The sequence below is a fragment of the Oncorhynchus keta genome, unplaced genomic scaffold (genome assembly GCF_023373465.1).
Source record: "Oncorhynchus keta strain PuntledgeMale-10-30-2019 unplaced genomic scaffold, Oket_V2 Un_contig_14255_pilon_pilon, whole genome shotgun sequence".
NCBI lineage: Eukaryota > Metazoa > Chordata > Actinopteri > Salmoniformes > Salmonidae > Oncorhynchus > Oncorhynchus keta.
This window is the reverse complement of record NW_026278633.1, coordinates 80,931-99,844: the sequence shown is the minus strand read 5'-3', so window position 1 is coordinate 99,844 and position 18,914 is coordinate 80,931. Positions and strand designations below refer to the sequence as shown.

At 44.4% G+C, this 18,914-nt stretch overlaps 1 protein-coding gene and 1 long non-coding RNA gene across 8 annotated transcripts in view; one reads left to right on the top strand and one right to left on the bottom strand.

Moving 5' to 3' along the window:
- LOC127918454 (translation initiation factor IF-2-like) overlaps positions 1–17,470 on the top strand; it is a 39,038-nt gene extending 21,568 nt beyond the window's left edge. The window contains exons 4-7 of one of the 3 annotated variants that reach the window (XM_052501734.1): positions 6,716–6,770; positions 14,764–15,210; positions 15,808–15,928; positions 15,975–17,470. In XM_052501734.1, coding sequence (XP_052357694.1) covers positions 6,759–6,770; positions 14,764–15,210; positions 15,808–15,846 — 498 coding nt within the window. In that variant the 5' untranslated portion in view covers positions 6,716–6,758 and the 3' untranslated portion in view covers positions 15,847–15,928; positions 15,975–17,470. The other 2 variants (XR_008100059.1, XM_052501733.1) reach the window with 2 other exon arrangements.
- LOC127918455 (uncharacterized) lies at positions 9,266–13,181 on the bottom strand. Of its 5 annotated transcripts, none has more exons than XR_008100061.1 (3): positions 12,587–13,181; positions 9,765–12,356; positions 9,266–9,524 (listed from the first exon to the last, which is right to left on the bottom strand). It is a non-coding gene; the product is annotated as an uncharacterized LOC127918455 (long non-coding RNA). The 5 variants fall into 5 exon arrangements; XR_008100060.1 differs by having other exon boundaries at positions 9,266–9,416; XR_008100063.1 differs by having other exon boundaries at positions 9,266–9,416; positions 9,765–12,302.
- Positions 17,471–18,914: the final 1,444 nt, after the last annotated feature.

Below are 18,914 nucleotides of genomic sequence, written 5' to 3'. Positions count from 1 at the left end.
TATCGATAGCCTAGCATAGCATTTTGTCCAGCTAGCAGCAGGTAACTTGGTCACGGAAATCAGAAAAGCAATCAAATTAAATCGTTTACCTATGATGAGCTTCGGATGTTTTCACTCACGAGACTCCCAGTTAGATAGCCAATGTTCCTTTTTTCCCAAAATATTATTTTTGTAGGCAAAATAGCTCCGTTTGTTCTTCACGTTTGGCTGAGAAATCGCCCGGAAATTGCAGTCACGAAAACACCGAAAAATATTCAAAATTAGCTCCATAATATCGACAGAAACATGGCAAACGTTGTTTATAATCAATCCTCAAGGTGTTTTTCAAATATCTATTCGATAATATATCCACCGGGACAATTGGTTTTTCAGTAGGACTGATTGGAATAATGGCTACCTCTGTATTTTACGCGAGAATCACTCTGGGAGCATCAGGTGACCAGTTGCGCAATGTAGCCACTTACGGGTATTCTTCAACATAAATGCGTAAAACTACGTCACAATGCTGTAGACACCTTGGGGAATATGGAGAAAAAGTAATCTGGTTGATAGCCCATTCACTGCTCAATAGGGACACATTGGAACGCAGCGCTTTCAAAACATGAGGCACTTCCGGATTGGATTTTTCTCAGGCTTTCGCCTGCAATATCAGTTCTGTTATACTCACAGACAATATTTTTACAGTTTTGGAAACTTTAGAGTATTTTCTATCTTAAGCTGTCAATTATATGCATACTCTAGCATCTTGTCCTGACAAAATATTCTGTTTACTACAGGAACGTTATTTTTCCAAAAATGAAAATACTGCCCCCTAGTCAAAAGAATCTCAAATATAAGATATATTTTGATTTGTTTAACACTTTTTTTGGTTACTACATGATTCCATATGTGTTATTTCATAGTTTTGATGTCTTCACTATTATTCTACAATGTAGAAAATAGTAAAAATAAAGAAACCTTGAATGAGTGGGTGTGTCCAAACGTTTGACTGGTACTGTATGTCCACTACATCGAGCATGATCCTAACAATAATCCCCACTTTGTATTTCTGACCATTTGTTTTCAACCTACTGGTGTGTGTGTGTGTGTGTGTGTGTGTGTGTGTGTGTGTGTGTGTGTGTGTGTGTGTGTGTGTGTGTGTGTGTGTGTGTGTGTGTGTGTGTGTGTGTGTGTGTGTGTGTGTGAGAGATAGAGGGTTTGTGTGTGTTACATACTGTACCCTCATTCAACCTTTCAAATGTAGCTATGACAACAGGGACACATGATATGGAGCTGCTAGTGTGCAAATATGTGTGATGTTCTAGTGTGTGTATATGTGCGTGTGTGTGTTTTGATTCTGTTCAAATATATTCGGAGTATGTGTACAAGTCTTTAGTCGCCAGATGATGACTCAACTGCTAGAGAAACCACTGGACCATTCATTTGCAGCTGGCTGCATTCATCACAGCCCTTCATGATCAGTGAGGATTACCACTCACTCTACTGGCAGAAGTCCTCTGTGTGTGTGTGTATGTGTGCAGGCGCGTGTCCATTCTCCCATTCTGTGTCCTAGAAGGGAAGTGTAATCTCTCTTGGGGAAAGTGGATGGTGTCAGCACCATGCTCGGCTGTGCCTGTAACATAGTATTTATAGAGGATGAGGAACCAACACTCCTGCTGTACCTAATGGCTATATCCTATGGTGTCACACAGTAAGGTGCCACACCAAATGGCGCCCTACTCTCTATATAGTACACTACTTTTGACCAGGGCCCTATGGGCTCAAGGGCTTTGGTCATAAATTGTGCACTTTCTAGGGAATAGGGGCCATTTGGGAGGCATCCCAGGAAGCAAGTGCTCCAATGGTAGAGGGGGTATGAGATTCCCTGTGCCCCAGTGACTCAGATGCTGTTACTATAATTCTTGGGACCAAGGAAGAGACAGTTGCAAAATAGCAGGGTACAGTTTAGACTTGTGGGTCTCTCTTCCTCCTTTGGCATGCGTTAGGTCAGTGTCTAAAATAAGTTCTGGACGTCAAAGTCTGCCAGAGACAGCAAGCAGGCCAAGGCAACTCGGTGGCTGTTTTCAGCTTGAGCAAATGAAGTTGATCTGCCCATGAGAACGAACCTGGGTTGACTATGTAATATAATATGAACTGTTATTGTTGTGGTCAAATATTTATGACGTCATCGGAAATGTCTCCACTCTTTGTGCAACATGAGCCAATGCTAAGGATATAGGAGGACAGTCTTAGACCTGGGACAAAACAAATATAACATACTTTCAAATACTTGAGGTGTGCTTGATTTACTTTGCCCAGTACAATAGACCCAATGGAGTAGCCTCTAAAACAGTGCAAAGCTATATCAAGCACGTCCATTTGACTGATGTAGTTGAAGCATGCAGGTCTGTTGTACAGCTACAACTGTTATTGTTGTGGTCAGATGTTTATGCCAGTGGATATGGCTCTACTCCATGCCAATGCTGAAGAGATATAATGACTTGTCAGGAGATGGGATGTATGGACCGACACATCAACTGACAATGTCCTAATATGGATGCCGTACCCACCAGCACAGGTCCAGGTGTTGTTATTCTCCTGTAATTATGGCTGCATACACTTTACTTCAGCCACTATTCTTTGTGTTCGGTTATAGAGTTACATTGATTGCAAAGTCTGCTCCCTCAGGACATTAGATTCTGCTGCCCTTCAGAATATCCCGTTGAAGGTTCCTTCGAGTTCAAAGAGGCCCTCTTGCCATGCCAAATTACACACTATTATTTCCTCAAAGAGAATTCAGAAACAGATCCCACATCTTATTAACGTGGTAAAGTTATCTATGTTATATGGAGCTTTCACTTTTCCGTCTAATTTAGCTGTGAAGTGTCTTGGTCGATTCCCTCTAATTGTGGCTTTAGGTTTTTTTCTAACACCATGGGCAGTAAAAAAATATCCTTGGTTATGATGTTATTATTTTATGTTAGGAGACAGCTTTTTCATATGGGCAATGGAGATATTGCATTAAGACGATAAAAGAGTTTCACTGCTGGCACATAGAAGAGATGTTTTTAAGAATGTACAAGTCACATTGGAATATATATATTGACCCTTTGCTAGGCCACATGCCAGAGACGGACTGGCCATAGAGCAACTCTGGCAAATGTCAGATAGGCTGGTTGAAATTGTTTGGTCTGGGGACCTCAAGGGGAAAATGGTCTGGTGTGGGGACCTCAAGGGGAAAATGGTCTGGTGTGGGGACCTCAAGGGAACAAATGGTCTGGTGTGGGGACCTCAAGGGGAAAATGGTCTGGTGTGGGGACCTCAAGGGAACAAATGGTCTGGTGTGGGGACCTCAAGGGAAAAAATGGTCTGGTGTGGGGACCTCAAGGGAACAAATGGTCTGGTGTGGGGACCTCAAGGGAACAAATGGTCTGGTGTGGGGACCTCAAGGGAACAAATGGTCTGGTGTGGGGACCTCAAGGGAACAAATGGTTTGGTGTGGGGACCTCAAGGGAAAAAATGGTCTGGTGTGGGGACCTCAAGGGAAAAATGGTCTGGTGTGTTAGACAGGCCACGGTTGTCTTCTGCTCCCAGTCCACCCCTGGAACATGAGTAATAATTCAACACTTTAAATGGCAGAATGCTTTTAGAATGTAGAGTCACATGGCAAAACTGTCTCATGGACACATTACAAGAGAAAATAGGCCGAGCCATGTAGACAATACAGCAGTGCTGCCAGTCTAAACCCCTTCTGACCTTAATCTTCCATGTTCAATACTTCTCATCTCTAATAAAAACGAAATCGGATGACTTCACACAGCACTGATTGGCAGGAAATCCTGTTTGAAGGGGGAATCAGAGTTTGGATACCGAAACATACTGTAATCCGTTTAGATACACAGCCCAGATATGGATTTCAGATTTATTTTTTATTTTTTACATGTTATCTAGAGATTTAATTATGAAACAAAAGTGAAAGTGCTTCAGTTGGTGCTTCTGGTGCTGCTGGTGCTTTATTAGGCCTAGATATTAGGCCTAGATGGTGAACAACGTCCTGCCTCAATTAATGTGTTGTGTGTTCACTGTGTTCTTGGGCTGAGCTCATAGTAGGCCTTCTTAATTTCTAACAAGCTCCTGAGATGCAGGCATGCCTCGTAATAGAATGGTTGATGATACTGTACATCATCATACCTAATGGATTCTAGAAACATCCTCACTCTTTTGAGACAGCGGTTGATCTCTGCCAGGTATCCATGGTGACGGATTTGATCTTTTAATTGCTGGATTGCCTCCTTACCCGTTTGGTTGAGTTCCAAATGGTACCCTTTTCTCTTGGCATGTATAGTGCTTTACTTTGGACCAGGGCCCATAGGAGTCAAAAGTAGTAGACTACAATATAGAGTGAATAGGACGCCATTTGAGATGCACCATTTGGAAACCACTCTCTGATGTAGAATGTAATATGCTAAGGGACCCTATTCATCAACTGAGATTCAAGGATAAATCAAATCCATCCTTTCAAAAATGTACTTGACACAACAATGAATGCAGTGTTAAACGCAATTACATAATAACTCATATGTTTGGACTCAACCCGGTAACCCGTTATTGAATATAAGAATGCCTTGTAGATGATTGCTATTATTTTGGACAAGAAAAATTAAATACAAAAAATATAATTTTGTCCAAAAGACTAGTACCCACTGAAGCGGTCCTGGGCCCCCCCTGGGTGCACGTTTTAGTTGTGCCCTACTGTAGCACTACACAGCTGATTCAAATGATCAAAGCTTGATGATGAGTTGGTTGAATCAGCTGTGTAGTGCCAGGGGGAAAACCTAAAATGTGCAACCAGGGTGTGGGGGGGGTGGATCAGTAGCGATTCTTTGACAGCTGTGAATGGCACCGTTGCAAGGTAAAGTAGTGTCATTAATCAGGTCCTGTAACTCCTTTAGGTTTAAGTTCTACATAGAGATGCTAACAGACTGTAAAACAGGGTCATTTTCCTTTCCTTCATCGACTAAACAGATCGCCTGGGCATAGAGTTGACTGTTAAAACCAGTCATTACTTAGCTCTTTAAATCATCCTCCAGCTAGACTAGAAATGTAAAAGCAGTAGACCGATGGTCGGCAGCCTTGTCACGAGGCAAACCAACGTTTTGCTGAGCTACACTACTCATTGACTCAAACCCAATAAGGGTTATTTGTATCAACTTTCTATAGTGCTTGAGGATATGAAATACTCCCATCTCGCTGCCTTTGCTTTTTAAATGACTACAATTTGAATAGTGGAAGTGCACAAAGATGGCCGGTTTGACGGCATCTAGCACTCTGAACGCTGCCATTATGGCCGATGTGACGGCATCTAGCACTCTGAACGCTGCCATTATGGCCGATTTGCCAAGATGGCCGATGTGACGTCATCTAGCACTCTGAACGCTGCCATTATGGCCGATTTGCCAAGATGGCCGATGTGACGGCATCTAGCACTCTGAACGCTGCCATTATGGCCGATTTGCCAAGATGGCCGATGTGACGGCATCTAGCACTCTGAACGCTGCCATTATTCTACCACACACCTTCACTCAATGCTTTGTTTGCTAACATCAGCAGTTGAATTTAATCCATGTATCTTAGTTTGGGATTTTGTGCCACAGAACAAAAACGATAAGATGCACATTGTACAGATGTAGGATCTGAATTTGATCTATAATGTCACAGCAAAAATAATCCTGCAGCAACAGGATTTGAACATTTATTCCATAAGGTTGTTTGATCGGTGGTTATGCTATTAGCTGGCCAAAAGTAGGCTACATGAAAGCGCAATTCTGTTAATATAACCGTGTGTTAAACAGGTTTTCAGTAAATTTATGTAAATCACGAAGCTCATCTGCATTTCCTGCGAGGCAGAAAACTTCTCAGCAACAAAAGAGTGATCAAATTAAGACCCCACACCTGTATGTGCATGATACATTGTACTGTGGCACGTGCATGGGTGCTAAATGCCTTTGTGCAAGACTTAGTATTCTTCAAGGCCAACTAAGCTTTGCCTCTCTTCAGTAGGAAATATGGAATTCAGCGGTGCCACAATCCATGCAGTTGCCATGGAAATTGCAACACTCAAAGGTTGCTGAGAAGCCTTTGTTTTATTAAATGTCTAGTAAAAAATTACAAAGAAACAAGTGGGCGTCTGGCAGGAAGGATGTTGGATTGGATTTAGATTTATTCACAGTGCAGGTGTCAAGGCATTTACTAATGAAGACAAATGGCTCCGAGTTGATGTTTGGTTAGAAGTTGTGGTTAAACACATTGGGTATGGTAGCTAGACGGGTAAAAACATATTACTACTTTACCCACAAATCAGTGCCCTGTTTTCTATGGACAAAATCAACTCCATTCACAAGTTGACTTACATTGGCTGTGGTCAATTATCACTAGAAAATCTGTAGCAGTGCAAGTATGTAATTACACATCCCAATTACCATGGAGTATTGTTTTACAAGTATTGTTGTTACAACACTGTACTTGAAAATGTAATCACACTGTAAGGACAAAGTCATGTAAATTGTTACCTAAATGACCGTTTCTGAATTAGGCCAGTATGTTCACTGTACATTTGTTTGTGTATGATGTCATCTATATGATGCATATGATGTCATCTATACTGTATGATGGATATGATGTCATCTATATAATGGATATAATGTCATCTATATGATGGATATGATGTCATTAACAGTGCATTCTGACGAGGAGGAGTAGTAGGAAGGATCGGAGGACCAATGCGCAGCGTGGTAAGTGTTCATGATATTTATTATAACTCAGAACACTAAAGAATAAAACAACAAAGAGAACGAAATGAAACCGAAACAGTTCTGTCTGGTGCAGACACAAAACAGAAAATAATCACCCACGAAACACAGGTGGGAAAAGGCTACCTAAGTATGATTCTCAATCAGAGACAACTAACGACACCTGCCTCTGATTGAGAACCATACCAGGCCAAACACAGAAATATCAAATCATAGAAAACGCACATAGACTGCCCACCCCAACTCACGCCCTGACCATACTAAAACAAATACAAAACAAAGGAACTAAGGTCAGAACATGACACCCTCATAAATCTACACACAATACCCCATAATGACAAAGTGAAAAAAATGTTTTTTAGAAATGGTAGCAAATTTATTAAAAAATAAAAAACAGAAAATCCTTATTTACAAAAGTATTCAGACCCTTTGCTATGAGACTCGAAATTGAGCTCAGGTGCATCCTGTTCACATTGATCATCCTTGAGATGTTTCTACAACTTGGACAATCATCTCTGCAGCACTACACCAATCAGGCCTTTATGGTAGAGTGGCCAAACGGAAGCCACTCCTCAGGAAAAGGCACATGACAGCACCCTTGGAGTTTGCCATCTAGGGAAAGGTACCAAAACATTTCTGCAGCATTGGAGGTCCCCAAGAACACAGTGGCCTCCATCATTCTTAAATGGAAGAAGTTTGGAACCACCAAGACTCCTCGATCTGGCCGCCTGCCTTACTGTGCAATCGGGGGAGAAGGGCCCTCGTCAGGGAGATGACCAAGAACCCGATGTTCACTCTGACAGAGCTCCAGATTTCCTCTGTGGAGATGGGAGAACCTTCCAGAAGGACAATAATCTTTGCAGTACTCCACCAATCAGGCATTTATGGTAGAGTGGCCAGACCGAAGCTACTCCTCAGGAAAAGGCACATGGCAGCCCGCTTGGAGTTTGCCAAAAGGCACCGAAAGGACTCTCAGGCCATTAAAAACAAGATTCCCTGGTCTGATGAAACCAAGATTGAACTCTTTGGCCTGAATTACATCATGTCTGGAGGAAACCTGGCATGAACGGTGCAAAGTACAGAGAGATCCTTAATTAAAACCTGCTCCAGAGCACTCAGGATCTCAGACTGGGGCGAAGGTTAACCTTCCAACCGGACAACGACCCTAAGCACACAGCCAAGACAATGCAGGTGTGGCTTCGGGACAAGTCTCTGAATGTCCTTGAGTGGCCCAGCCAGAGCCCGGACTTGAAGCCCAATCGAACATCTCTGGAGAGACCTGAAAATATCTGTGCAGGGATGCTCCCCATCCAACCTGACAGAGCTTGAAAGGATCTGCAGAGAAGAATGGGAAGAACTCCCCAAATACAGGTGTGCCAACCTTATAGCGTCATACCCAAGAAGACTTGAGGCTGTAATCGCTGCCAAAGGTGCTAAGTACTGAGTAAAGGGTCTGAATAGTTATCTGATGTGATATTTCCGTTTTTTATTTTGTAATTATGGGGTATTGTGTGTAGATTGATGTGGGGAAAAATTATTTAATCAATTTTAGAAAAAGGCTGTAAAGTAACAAAATGTGGAAAAAGTCAAGGGGTCTGAATACTTTCCGAATGCACTGTATAGGATGTGTATGATGTCATATATGTGTATGATGTCATCTATGTAATGTGTATGATGTCATCTATGTGATGTGTATGATGCCTTCTATGTCATTTACATTTACATTTAAGTCATTTAGCAGATCTATGTAATGTGTATGATGCCTTCTACAGTATATAATTTGTATGATGTCATCGGTGATGTGTATGATGTCATCTATGTGATGTATATGATGCCTTCTATGTAATTTGTATGATGTCATCTATGTAATGTGTATGATGCCTTCTATGTCATTTGTATGATGTCATCTATGCAGAGTTTGGGTATGAAGATCAAAACCACTCCTTATGGCGTAGAGTTCCCGCCAACCCATCCAAATCAATATGAATTATTAAACATCCTTTCATTCAAGCACATTTCTAAATATACATGCATGAATCTCTCACATAAATCATGAATGAATCTGATGTGCTCATTGGTGTAATAATACAAACAATCCTGAGCCAAGAATGGCTGAGAACTGAATCCATGAAAGTGTTTACGCCTCAGTCGGAGGATCATTCTAACGGAGAAAGGTTTATGAAGAAGGAGGGCCATATCCGTGGATGTGTCCCAAATGGCACCTGATTCCCTTTATAGAGCACTACCCATAGGACTCTGTTCAAAAGCAGCGCACTATATAGGGAATAGGGTGTCATTTGGGATGCAGTCCCTGTCTCAGAGTCATCCATTATTAAAACATGCAAGGCAAGCTTGAGAATGAGAGTTCAGAGCTGCGCTGCGTGGAGCAAAGGAGGGACACCAGCTAACTCATTAGGCCTGCCCGACTCTCTGCATATCCTGAAAAGGAGGGACACCAGCTAACTCATTAGGCCTGCCCGACTCTCTGCATATCCTGAAAAGGAGGAACACCAGCTAACTCATTAGGCCTGCCCGACTCTCTGCATATCCTGAAAAGGAGGGACACCAGCTAACTCATTAGGCCTGCCCGACTCTCTGCATATCCTGAAAAGGAGGGACACCAGCTAACTCATTAGGCCTGCCCGACTCTGCATATCCTGAAAAGGAGGAACACCAGCTAACTCATTAGGCCTGCCCGACTCTCTGCATATCCTGAAAAGGAGGGACACCAGCTAACTCATTAGGCCTGCCCGACTCTCTGCATATCCTGAAAAGGAGGGACACCAGCTAACTCAGGCCTGCCCGACTCTCTGCATATCCTGGCCTGCCCGACTCTCTGCATATCCTGAAAAGGAGGGACACCAGCTAACTCATTAGGCCTGCCCGACTCTCTGCATATCCTGAAAAGGAGGGACACCAGCTAACTCATTAGGCCTGCCCGACTCTCTGCATATCCTGAAAAGGAGGGAGGGACACCTCATTAGGCCTGCCCGACTCTCTGCATATCCTGAAAAGGAGGGACACCAGCTAACTCATTAGGCCTGCCCGACTCTCTGCATATCCTGAAAAGGAGGGACACCAGCTAACTCATTAGGCCTGCCCGACTCTCTGCATATCCTGAAAAGGAGGGACACCAGCTAACTCATTAGGCCTGCCCGACTCTCTGCATATCCTGAAAAGGAGGGACACCAGCTAACTCATTAGGCCTGCCCGACTCTCTGCATATCCTGAAAAGGAGGGACACCAGCTAACTCATTAGGCCTGCCGACTCTCTGCATATCCTGAAAAGGAGGGACACCAGCTAACTCATTAGGCCTGCCCGACTCTCTGCATATCCTGAACGAAAATGGAAAACACCAACTTGATACAGTATATTTAGGATATATATTAAATGTATCTATAAATGGCTCACCCTGTATGGTCAATGACTAGAAATGCATTTATTTATATGCAGGCAAAATATACATTTCAGTGGTTTACGTGGGATATAGACTCATTGATGTATAACTGGCTAACACTGCATGCATGGTAAATGACTAGTCTTTTATTCATCTACTTTTTGTTGTTGAAGAAAAAGAAGGTTTTAGTAAAAGACATGTATGCTTTGGTTTGGATGGGTATCATATGATAATCCACATAGTACCGCAATGAGCAGTAACAATACATCCTTATTGGTTGAAGTATGGTGAATTTGCCCCAAGGCGCTGAATCCCACTAATGATTAAGGTTAGGATTGGGGAAGGGGAAGCTGATCTTAGAGCTTTACAATACGTACGGGAAGCTTCCTTCCGGAGAGTATTGATTGGATAAATATGACCATAATAATCAATGTCGTCCACTCCATGCCTGCTTGTTTTCAATGGTCCTGTGTGGTGTGGAATATATTTCCATCCTGCGGAGATGACTCCACTGTTGAACAAGTAAAGAAACACATTCTATTTTAGCTTTCCCTCTTCAAATAATCCTCAGAGTAAACCACCATAAACTTGGGGTGTGTCCACCTTCTTTAAACAGATGAGAGCGTTGGTAATGAATGAGGTCTCACCAAGTGGGCGGGGGAGTAGGCATCCGTATCAAAACACCAAGCCTACGTTCTCAATGGTCCCACATTCCCTAGGTAGTGCAGTACTTTCAACCAGGCCTGAAATCCCCCTGCTCTCTCGCCTGTGTCCAGTAGGGTTGATGCATCACAATGCCCTGTTGATTTTTAATTAACTCAGCCTGCAATGGAACGAGCCGCACATCCAAACCCGGAGCACAATGCATCTCTCCCCGCCTCATCATAGCAAGGATGATGCAATTCATGCAATTTTATGATCCCCTGAATGCAATTACTGGGCTGTCCCCGTTGCATGCTATATGTCTCTACTTGTGATGAATGTACTCTGCTGACTTTGATCTGGTCTATTCCTCACAGGATAACACATTATAGAGGATGCCTGTGATGAATATGGAAATATATAGTATATTATTTTTTATTTTATTTTTACCTTTATTTAACGAGGCAAGTCAGTTAAGAACAAATTCTTATTTTCGGCCTAGGAACAGTGGGTTCACTGCTTGTTCAGGAGCAGAACGACAGATTTGTACCTTGTCAGCTCGGGGATTTGAACTTGCAGCCTTTCGGTTACTAGTCCAACGCTTTAACCACTAGGCTACCCTGCCGGCAGGGTTCCCCAACTGGCAGCTGCGGGTGTTTTTATTTGGCCTCCCCAAGTTTTCTGAGCAAAAAATACCAGGAAGTTAGGTTTGCCAGCCAATGCTCCCTAGCATTAGCACAGTTACTGGAAGTCTATGGGTATTTGCTAGCATGCTAGTAGATACCCATAGACTTCCAGTCATTGCGCTAACACTAGTTAACATCGGCTCAAGAAACTACCTCTAACTTCCTTCATACTGGACACAGAGACATAAAAATGGTATCCACATGTTTATCTGACTGTGGGGAAGTAAATAAAGGGCCTCATTGCCAAAATCGCAAAGTATCACTTTAATAATGAATTTGAAATGAAAAATGATCCACAGTATACAGCATTGGGGAAATCCATACTCCCTGCCATACAAATACACTGTGGCCATGCAGTCTGTATCCCTACTGTAAGGGTGTTGGCTGCTCATCAGTCCTGAGTTGTTGCCCCGGAAACACAGTTAGGAGGTTGCCACCGCATTTATCTAGTCCTCCTACATTATCTAGTCCTCCTACATTATCTAGTCATTCTACTTGACCTAGTCCCTCTTCATTATCTAGTCCTCCTACTTTATTTAGTCGTTCTACATGACCTAGTCCTCCTTCATTATCTAGTCCTCCTACATTATCTAGTCCTCCTACATTATTTAGTTATTCTACTTGACCTAGTCCTCCTTCATTATCTAGTCCTCCTACATTATTTAGTCATTCTACTTGACCTAGTCCCTCTTCATTATCTAGTCCTCCTACATTATTTAGTCATTCTACTTGACCTAGTCCCTCTTCATTATCTAGTCCTCCTACATTATTTAGTCATTCTACTTGACCTAGTCCCTCTTCATTATCTAGTCCTCCTACATTATTTAGTCATTCTACTTGACCTAGTCCCTCTTCATTATCTAGTCCTCCTACATTATTTAGTCATTCTACTTGACCTAGTCCCTCTTCATTATCTAGTCCTCCTACATTATTTAGTCATTCTACATAGTCCCTTCATTATCTAGTCCTCCTATTATTTAGTCATTCTAGTCCTCCTATTCTACTTGACTAGTCCTCCTACTAGTCCTCCTATTATCTAGTCCTCCTACTTTATTTAGTCATTCTACTTGACCTAGTCCCTCTTCATTATCTAGTCCTCCTACATTATCTAGTCTTCCTACATTATCTAGTCCTCCTACATTATCTAGTCCTCCTACATGATTTAGTCATTCTACTTGACCTAGTCCCTCTTCATTATCTAGTCCTCCTACTTTATTTAGTCGTTCTTCATGACCTAGTCCTCCTTCATTATCTAGTCCTCCTACATTATCTAGTCCTCCTACATTATCTAGTCCCCCTACATTATCTAATCCCCCTACATTATCTAGTCCTCCTTCATTATCTAGTCCTCCTACATTATCTAGTCCTCCTACATTTTATAGTCCTCCTACATTATCCAGTCCTCCTAGGAGGAGGAGGAGGAGGTACTTTCACACAATTTAAGGTGTGACCCAATTTGAAATAGCAGGGTGAGGGAGAGAGGGCCACCTCCTCCCACTGTGTCCTTCCCCAACCCCCTCACTCTGGATAAATAAACACTGGAACTGAGCTACTGGCTGGGACCACGAAGGGAGAAGGGGGAGGAGGAATGAAGGGAGGGGGAGGAGGAGTGAAGGGAGGGAGAGGAGGAGGAGTGAGGAGAGGGGGAGGAGGAGTGAGAAGCGGGGAAGGAGGAGTAAGGGGAGGACAGGGATGAGGAGAGAGGAGAGGGGGAGGAGGAGTGAAGGGAGGTGGGGGAGGAGGAGTAAGGAGAGGAGGAGTGAGGAGAGGGGGAGGAGGAGGGAGGAAGGGAGGAGGAGGAGGGGTGAGGGGAGGAGGAGTGAGGGGGAGGAGTGAAGGGAGGAGGGGGAGGAGGAGTGAAGGGAGGAGGAGGAGGGGTGAGGGGAGGAGGAGGGAGGGGGAGGAGTGAAGGGAGGAGGGGGAGGAGGAGTGAGAAGCGGGGAAGGAGGAGTAAGGGGAGGACAGGGATGAGGAGAGAGGAGAGGGGGAGGAGGAGTGAAGGGAGGTGGGGGAGGAGGAGTAAGGAGAGGGGGAGGAGGAGTGAGGAGGAGTAAGGGGAGGACAGGGATGAGGAGAGATCGGAGAGGGGGAGGAGGAGTGAAGGGAGGTGGGGGAGGAGGAGTAAGGAGAGGGGGAGGAGGAGTGAGGAGGAGAGGGGAGGAGGAGTGAGGAGAGGGGGAGGAGGAGTGAAGGGAGGAGGAGTATAAGGAGGAGAGTGAAGAGAGGGTGGAGAGTGAGGAGCGGGAGGAGAGGAAGGTAGTAGTGAAGGAGTAATAGAGGAAGCTGACCCGTCCACCTGGGAAGCAGCAGGGTCCAAGAGAGGGGAGAGGAAGAGAGGGGGGAGGAAGAGAGGGGGGAGAGGACGGAGTAGGTGGAGAGGGGGGAGGAAGAGAGGGGGGAGGAAGAGAGGGGGAGAGGACGGTGCGGTGGGGCAGCTGTCTCTACAGAAGCACTCTCTTGTTCCCACCCGTATAAGGTCTCAGTTCCTGGCAAGGCTGTTTGGTTGGCGTGGGTGGAGGGATCGGGTAACCAGGTGAGGTGAGTGGGTGCTGGTCTGTGTGTAGGGGCTCACAGTTTTTATCTACAGCCATTAGATTAGACCGCTTCCAAGTGGTGCTGTGGTCTAAGGCAATGCATGTCAGTGCAAGAGCACTGGTCAAAAGCAGTGACCTGTAGGGAATAGGATGCCATTTGGGACGTGCCCACAGAGAGGGGTAAAATGAGGGCATTGAGTGAGAAGAGATTATGTTCATAAAAACAGAAGGGAAACTAGATAGCCAAAATGCCATTAAAGGGACATTGAGAGATTCCTGTAAACTGGTATTGAGTGACAGGGAAGGAAGTAGGTGACAGACATTAAGCTGAAGTCAGTTTATATTTGACTCTTAAAGCTGTAATATGTAACTTTTTGGGTGACCCAACCAAATGTATAGATCTGTCATTCTCATTGAAAGCAAGTCTAAGGAGCGGTAGATATGTTCTATGTGTGATATTTCTATGCTTCCCATTCTTTTACTTTCAGTTTTGTAAACCAGCTTCAAACAGCTGAAAATACTATATTTCTGCTTACGGAAAATATATTTCACAGCGGTTTAGATGGTACAATGATTCTCTATGTTCCAAATGGCACCCTATTCCCCTCACTAGGGCTCTGGTCAAAAGTAGTGCACCTTAGAGGGAATATGTTGGTGCCATGTCAGACACAGGCACTGTCTGAGCTGCAGCTCTCTGCTTCTTGTGTTTACACAGCAGCTCAACAGGAGACCACAGCAGATCAACAGGAGACCACAGCAGCTCAACAGGAGACCACAGCAGATCAACAGGAGACCACAGCAGATCAACAGGAGACCACAGCAGATCAACAGGAGACCACAGCAGATCAACAGGAGACCACAGCAGCACAACAGGAGACCACAGCAGATCAACAGGAGACCACAGCAGATCAACAGGACACCACAGCAGCTCAACAGGAGACCACAGCAGCTGAACAGGAGACCACAGCAGCTCAACAGGAGACCACAGCAGCTCAACGGAAGACCACAGCAGCTCAACAGGAGACCACAGCAGCTCAACAGGAGACCACAGCAGCTCAACAGGAGACCACAGCAGCTCAACAGGAGACCACAGCAGATCAACAGGAGACCACAGCAGATCAACAGGAGACCACAGCAGCTCAACGGGTGTCGTGGAATTATTGTAATCAGAAGGAGAGACTTTTACATTTCCTCAAAACAAGTAACTTTATTATGTAATTACTGCAGTAATGGAGCTGGTTGGTAACCACCCCTGGAGACCACAGCAGTAAACACAAGAAGCAGAGAGCTGCAGCTCAGACAGTAATGGAGCTGGTTGGTAACCACCCATGGAGGTGATCACAGAACTCAATGAGTGGATTTGAGCCACAGCATTTTATAGCAAAGTCCATCCCCCTGGATGTTCAAAACAAACAACAGATGTATGGAATGGGTCACAAGTTTACTAATAATTCACAGCAAACAGTATCTGCTGTAAATACTGCCCTCATTGTGTAGAAACCAGGGTCTAGCCCTGAGCCATCTCTCCCTGGTACCTTATAGAACAGAAACATTAACTCATGCTATTGAATACGATCTCTTTAGGTTTATCACCCAAAGACATCATATATCTTCTGTCAGTGTTAAATCTCCCAGAGGCCCATCCTCAGTAGAACACACAGATATGAGTGTTCTAACAACCCCTTATTCTGTTGCATAAAATAACCACCACATGCAATTACAGTATTATAACATAATCTTGCAATTTTGCTCTACACAGGAGACTACAGCAGGTCGACAGGAGACCACAGCAGCTTAACAGGAAGCTACACAGCAGATCAACAGGAAGCTACACAGCAGATCAACAGACCACAGCAGCTCAACAGGAAGCTACACAGCAGGTCAACAGGAAGCTACACAGTAGAACAACCTGAAGCTACACAGCAGCTCAACAGGAGACCACAGCAGCTCAACAGGAGACCACAGCAGCTTAACAGAAAGCTACACAGCAGCTTAACAGGAAGCTACACAGCAGATCAACAGGAAGTTACACAGCAGATCAACAGGAAGCGACACAGCAGCTAAACAGGAAGCTACACAGCAGATCAACAGGACATCACAGCAGCTCAACAGGAGACCACAGCAGCTCAACAGGAAGCTACACAGCAGATCATCAGGACACTACAGCAGCTCAACAGGAGACCACAGCAGCTCAACAGGAAGCTACTAAGCAGCTCAACAGGAGACCACAGCAGCTCAACAGGAAGCTACTAAGCAGCTCAACAGGAGACCACAGCTGCTCAACTGGAGACCACAGAATCTCAACAGGAGACCACGGCAGAACCAGGGGGTTCTGGCGATCAACATGGCTCCACCAAATACTCCACCAGCGTGTCTAAGTGTGTGTGCCTGTGTATGCATGTGCCTGTGTGTGTCTGAGTCAGTCTGTGTGTGTGTGTGTGCCTGTGTGTGTGTGCCTGTCTATGTCTGTGGTGGGGGAGTAGGATAACGTGCTGTGTCAACACACAGACACACACACACACGCACACGCACATGCACACCAACCAGACAGCCGGGGTAGAAGAATAAACACAGACACACCCTCAGGAAAACCGCCCCCTCACATCCTCATCCTCCTCCCAGATCGTGTGTCACGCTCCCCGTTCGTTGCCCTGGGTGAGGACAGAATAACTAACAGACCAAGGGTTTTGTTGTAGCTAAGACTAGCTACTGTGAAATGTGTTTTGATAGGGCCTGTGGGCAATCTGGGCATCTACAGTGAAACGTAGCCGTGGGTGGGGGAGGCATTGGAATAACATTGTTACTGCTGTCCGGTAACACTGGGCGTGCATCCCAAATGGAACTCTATTCCCATTTATACTGCATTACTTCGGGCTTTGGTCAAAAGTAGTGCACTTGATAGGAAGTAGGGTGCTATTTGGGGCGTAGCACTGGATTAGGATACCGTTAAGAAGTAGGAAAGGTTATGCTGCTGCTACTGTTTATTTTGGTGAAAGGAGAAGTCTGAGGGGAATATGAGAAAGCAGGCAGAAAGGGTGTATTCTGTAGTACATGTGAAAACTACTATAAATCTACTATAAATCTTTCCTGCACCACTATATCAAAACATGCCATCAAATGTACTTGTCTCTTTAGTTTTTCCACTGCGTCTCTTTCATTTCATTGTAGACATACAGCATGAAGTCACATGCTCTTTAACATCCTCAAGCAGAAGTGCGGAGGGGGAATGGGGGCCATGTATGAGACAGGGTCCCCCTGCCCCCCCTGGGAGTGTAGACAGGACCTCCCCCCTCCATCCATTATGGACCTCCCCCACACCTTCATTGTGGCCTGGTAGTGTCTCTCTCTCACACACACACACACACACACACACACACACACACACACACACACACACACACACACACACACACACACACACACACACACACACACACACACACACACACACACAAAACAATTAATCTTAATCTGGGAAACTGTCTGTTGATGTTTGCTTTCCATTTGGTCTCTTTGAGGAGAAGCAGTCTGATGGGTTGAAGAATTTGGTCACTGTCTACAGGAAGTTTAAATATTACATGTGAGCTGTAGCTCAGAGCATCAGAGGTTAATCTAACTCTGTAACTGCGGAGAGTAAGAGAAAGATTCAACACTCTTTTTAGCTGGTCATGCCAGAAAATGGACAGTATGTTGACAGTATGAGCTTTGTCAAGAATCAAACCTTTGTACCTGAATACAGCAGCACCAAGCTACAAGTCTAACATGTAGTGCAGGCAAATTCAAATCTGGACCTGGAAGCCACAGTTCCACTGCTGATTTTCATTGCTCCCTTCTAATCAAGGACTCATTTAGACCTGGGACACCAGGTGGGTGCCATTCATTATCAGGTAGAACAGGTAAAACAACCAGGCTGGAAAACCAGCAGTACTCCGGACCTCCAGGCTCAGATTGGAACATGCCTGCTGAAGTGTATTGAGTTAATGCTAGAAATAGTTAGCATTAGTAATAGTTCCTGAGGGAAATAGTTGGCATTAGTAGTGGTACATGAGGGAAATAGTTAGCATTAGTAATAGTTCCTGAGGGAAATAGTTGGCATTAGTAGGGGTACCTGAGGGAAATAGTTAGCATTAGTAATAGTTCCTGAGGGAAATAGTTGGCATTAGTAGTGGTACATGAGGGAAATAGTTAGCAGACAAGCTGTGGGCTTTTTATGGTAGCTTCAAAGCCTCAAAGCCTCAAAGCCTCAAAGCCAGACTATAAAGAATGGAAGGTGGCTGCAGTTCGGTCCAAAGTACAATGTGACTGGTATGTCTCTCAGGGTGTTCGACATGAAGGCAAGGCACTCATTCAGGATACATTGGCTGAGTCAGAGCTCATTTACTCACTGTATCCACACATTTTGTAATTAACAACCTTGGTTACATCAAATGTGACTGATAATGACTTAATTGAACCTGAACTGGCAGTTTAGGGTATGTCTAATTGCGTTTTGGGAAATGTAATGTGTGTTATGGTCCCCTACGCCTTACGGTAAGTGGCCCCGATGGGTTAAGATTATTTGCGTTTGGCTCGGGTTACCAGTCTAAATAGGTGTTTTGTGTGCATGTAGATAGGAGAATAAAAAGAGGTTGCTCTCAGGCAGAGTGAAGGGAAATGAACACATTACAACAGTAATGTTAATGTTGATAGCAATAGTGTTGATAGTTAGTATTATTCATGTTGATGATTTTCTTGTTCATAATGACTAGTCACTGATATTCTTAATCTCGTCTCTCCCATCGTTCTAAGTGTTCCTGAGGTTGATAATAGGCTGAACAGGCACACTATTCCCTAACTGGCACACTCTTCCACACTATTCCCCTATAG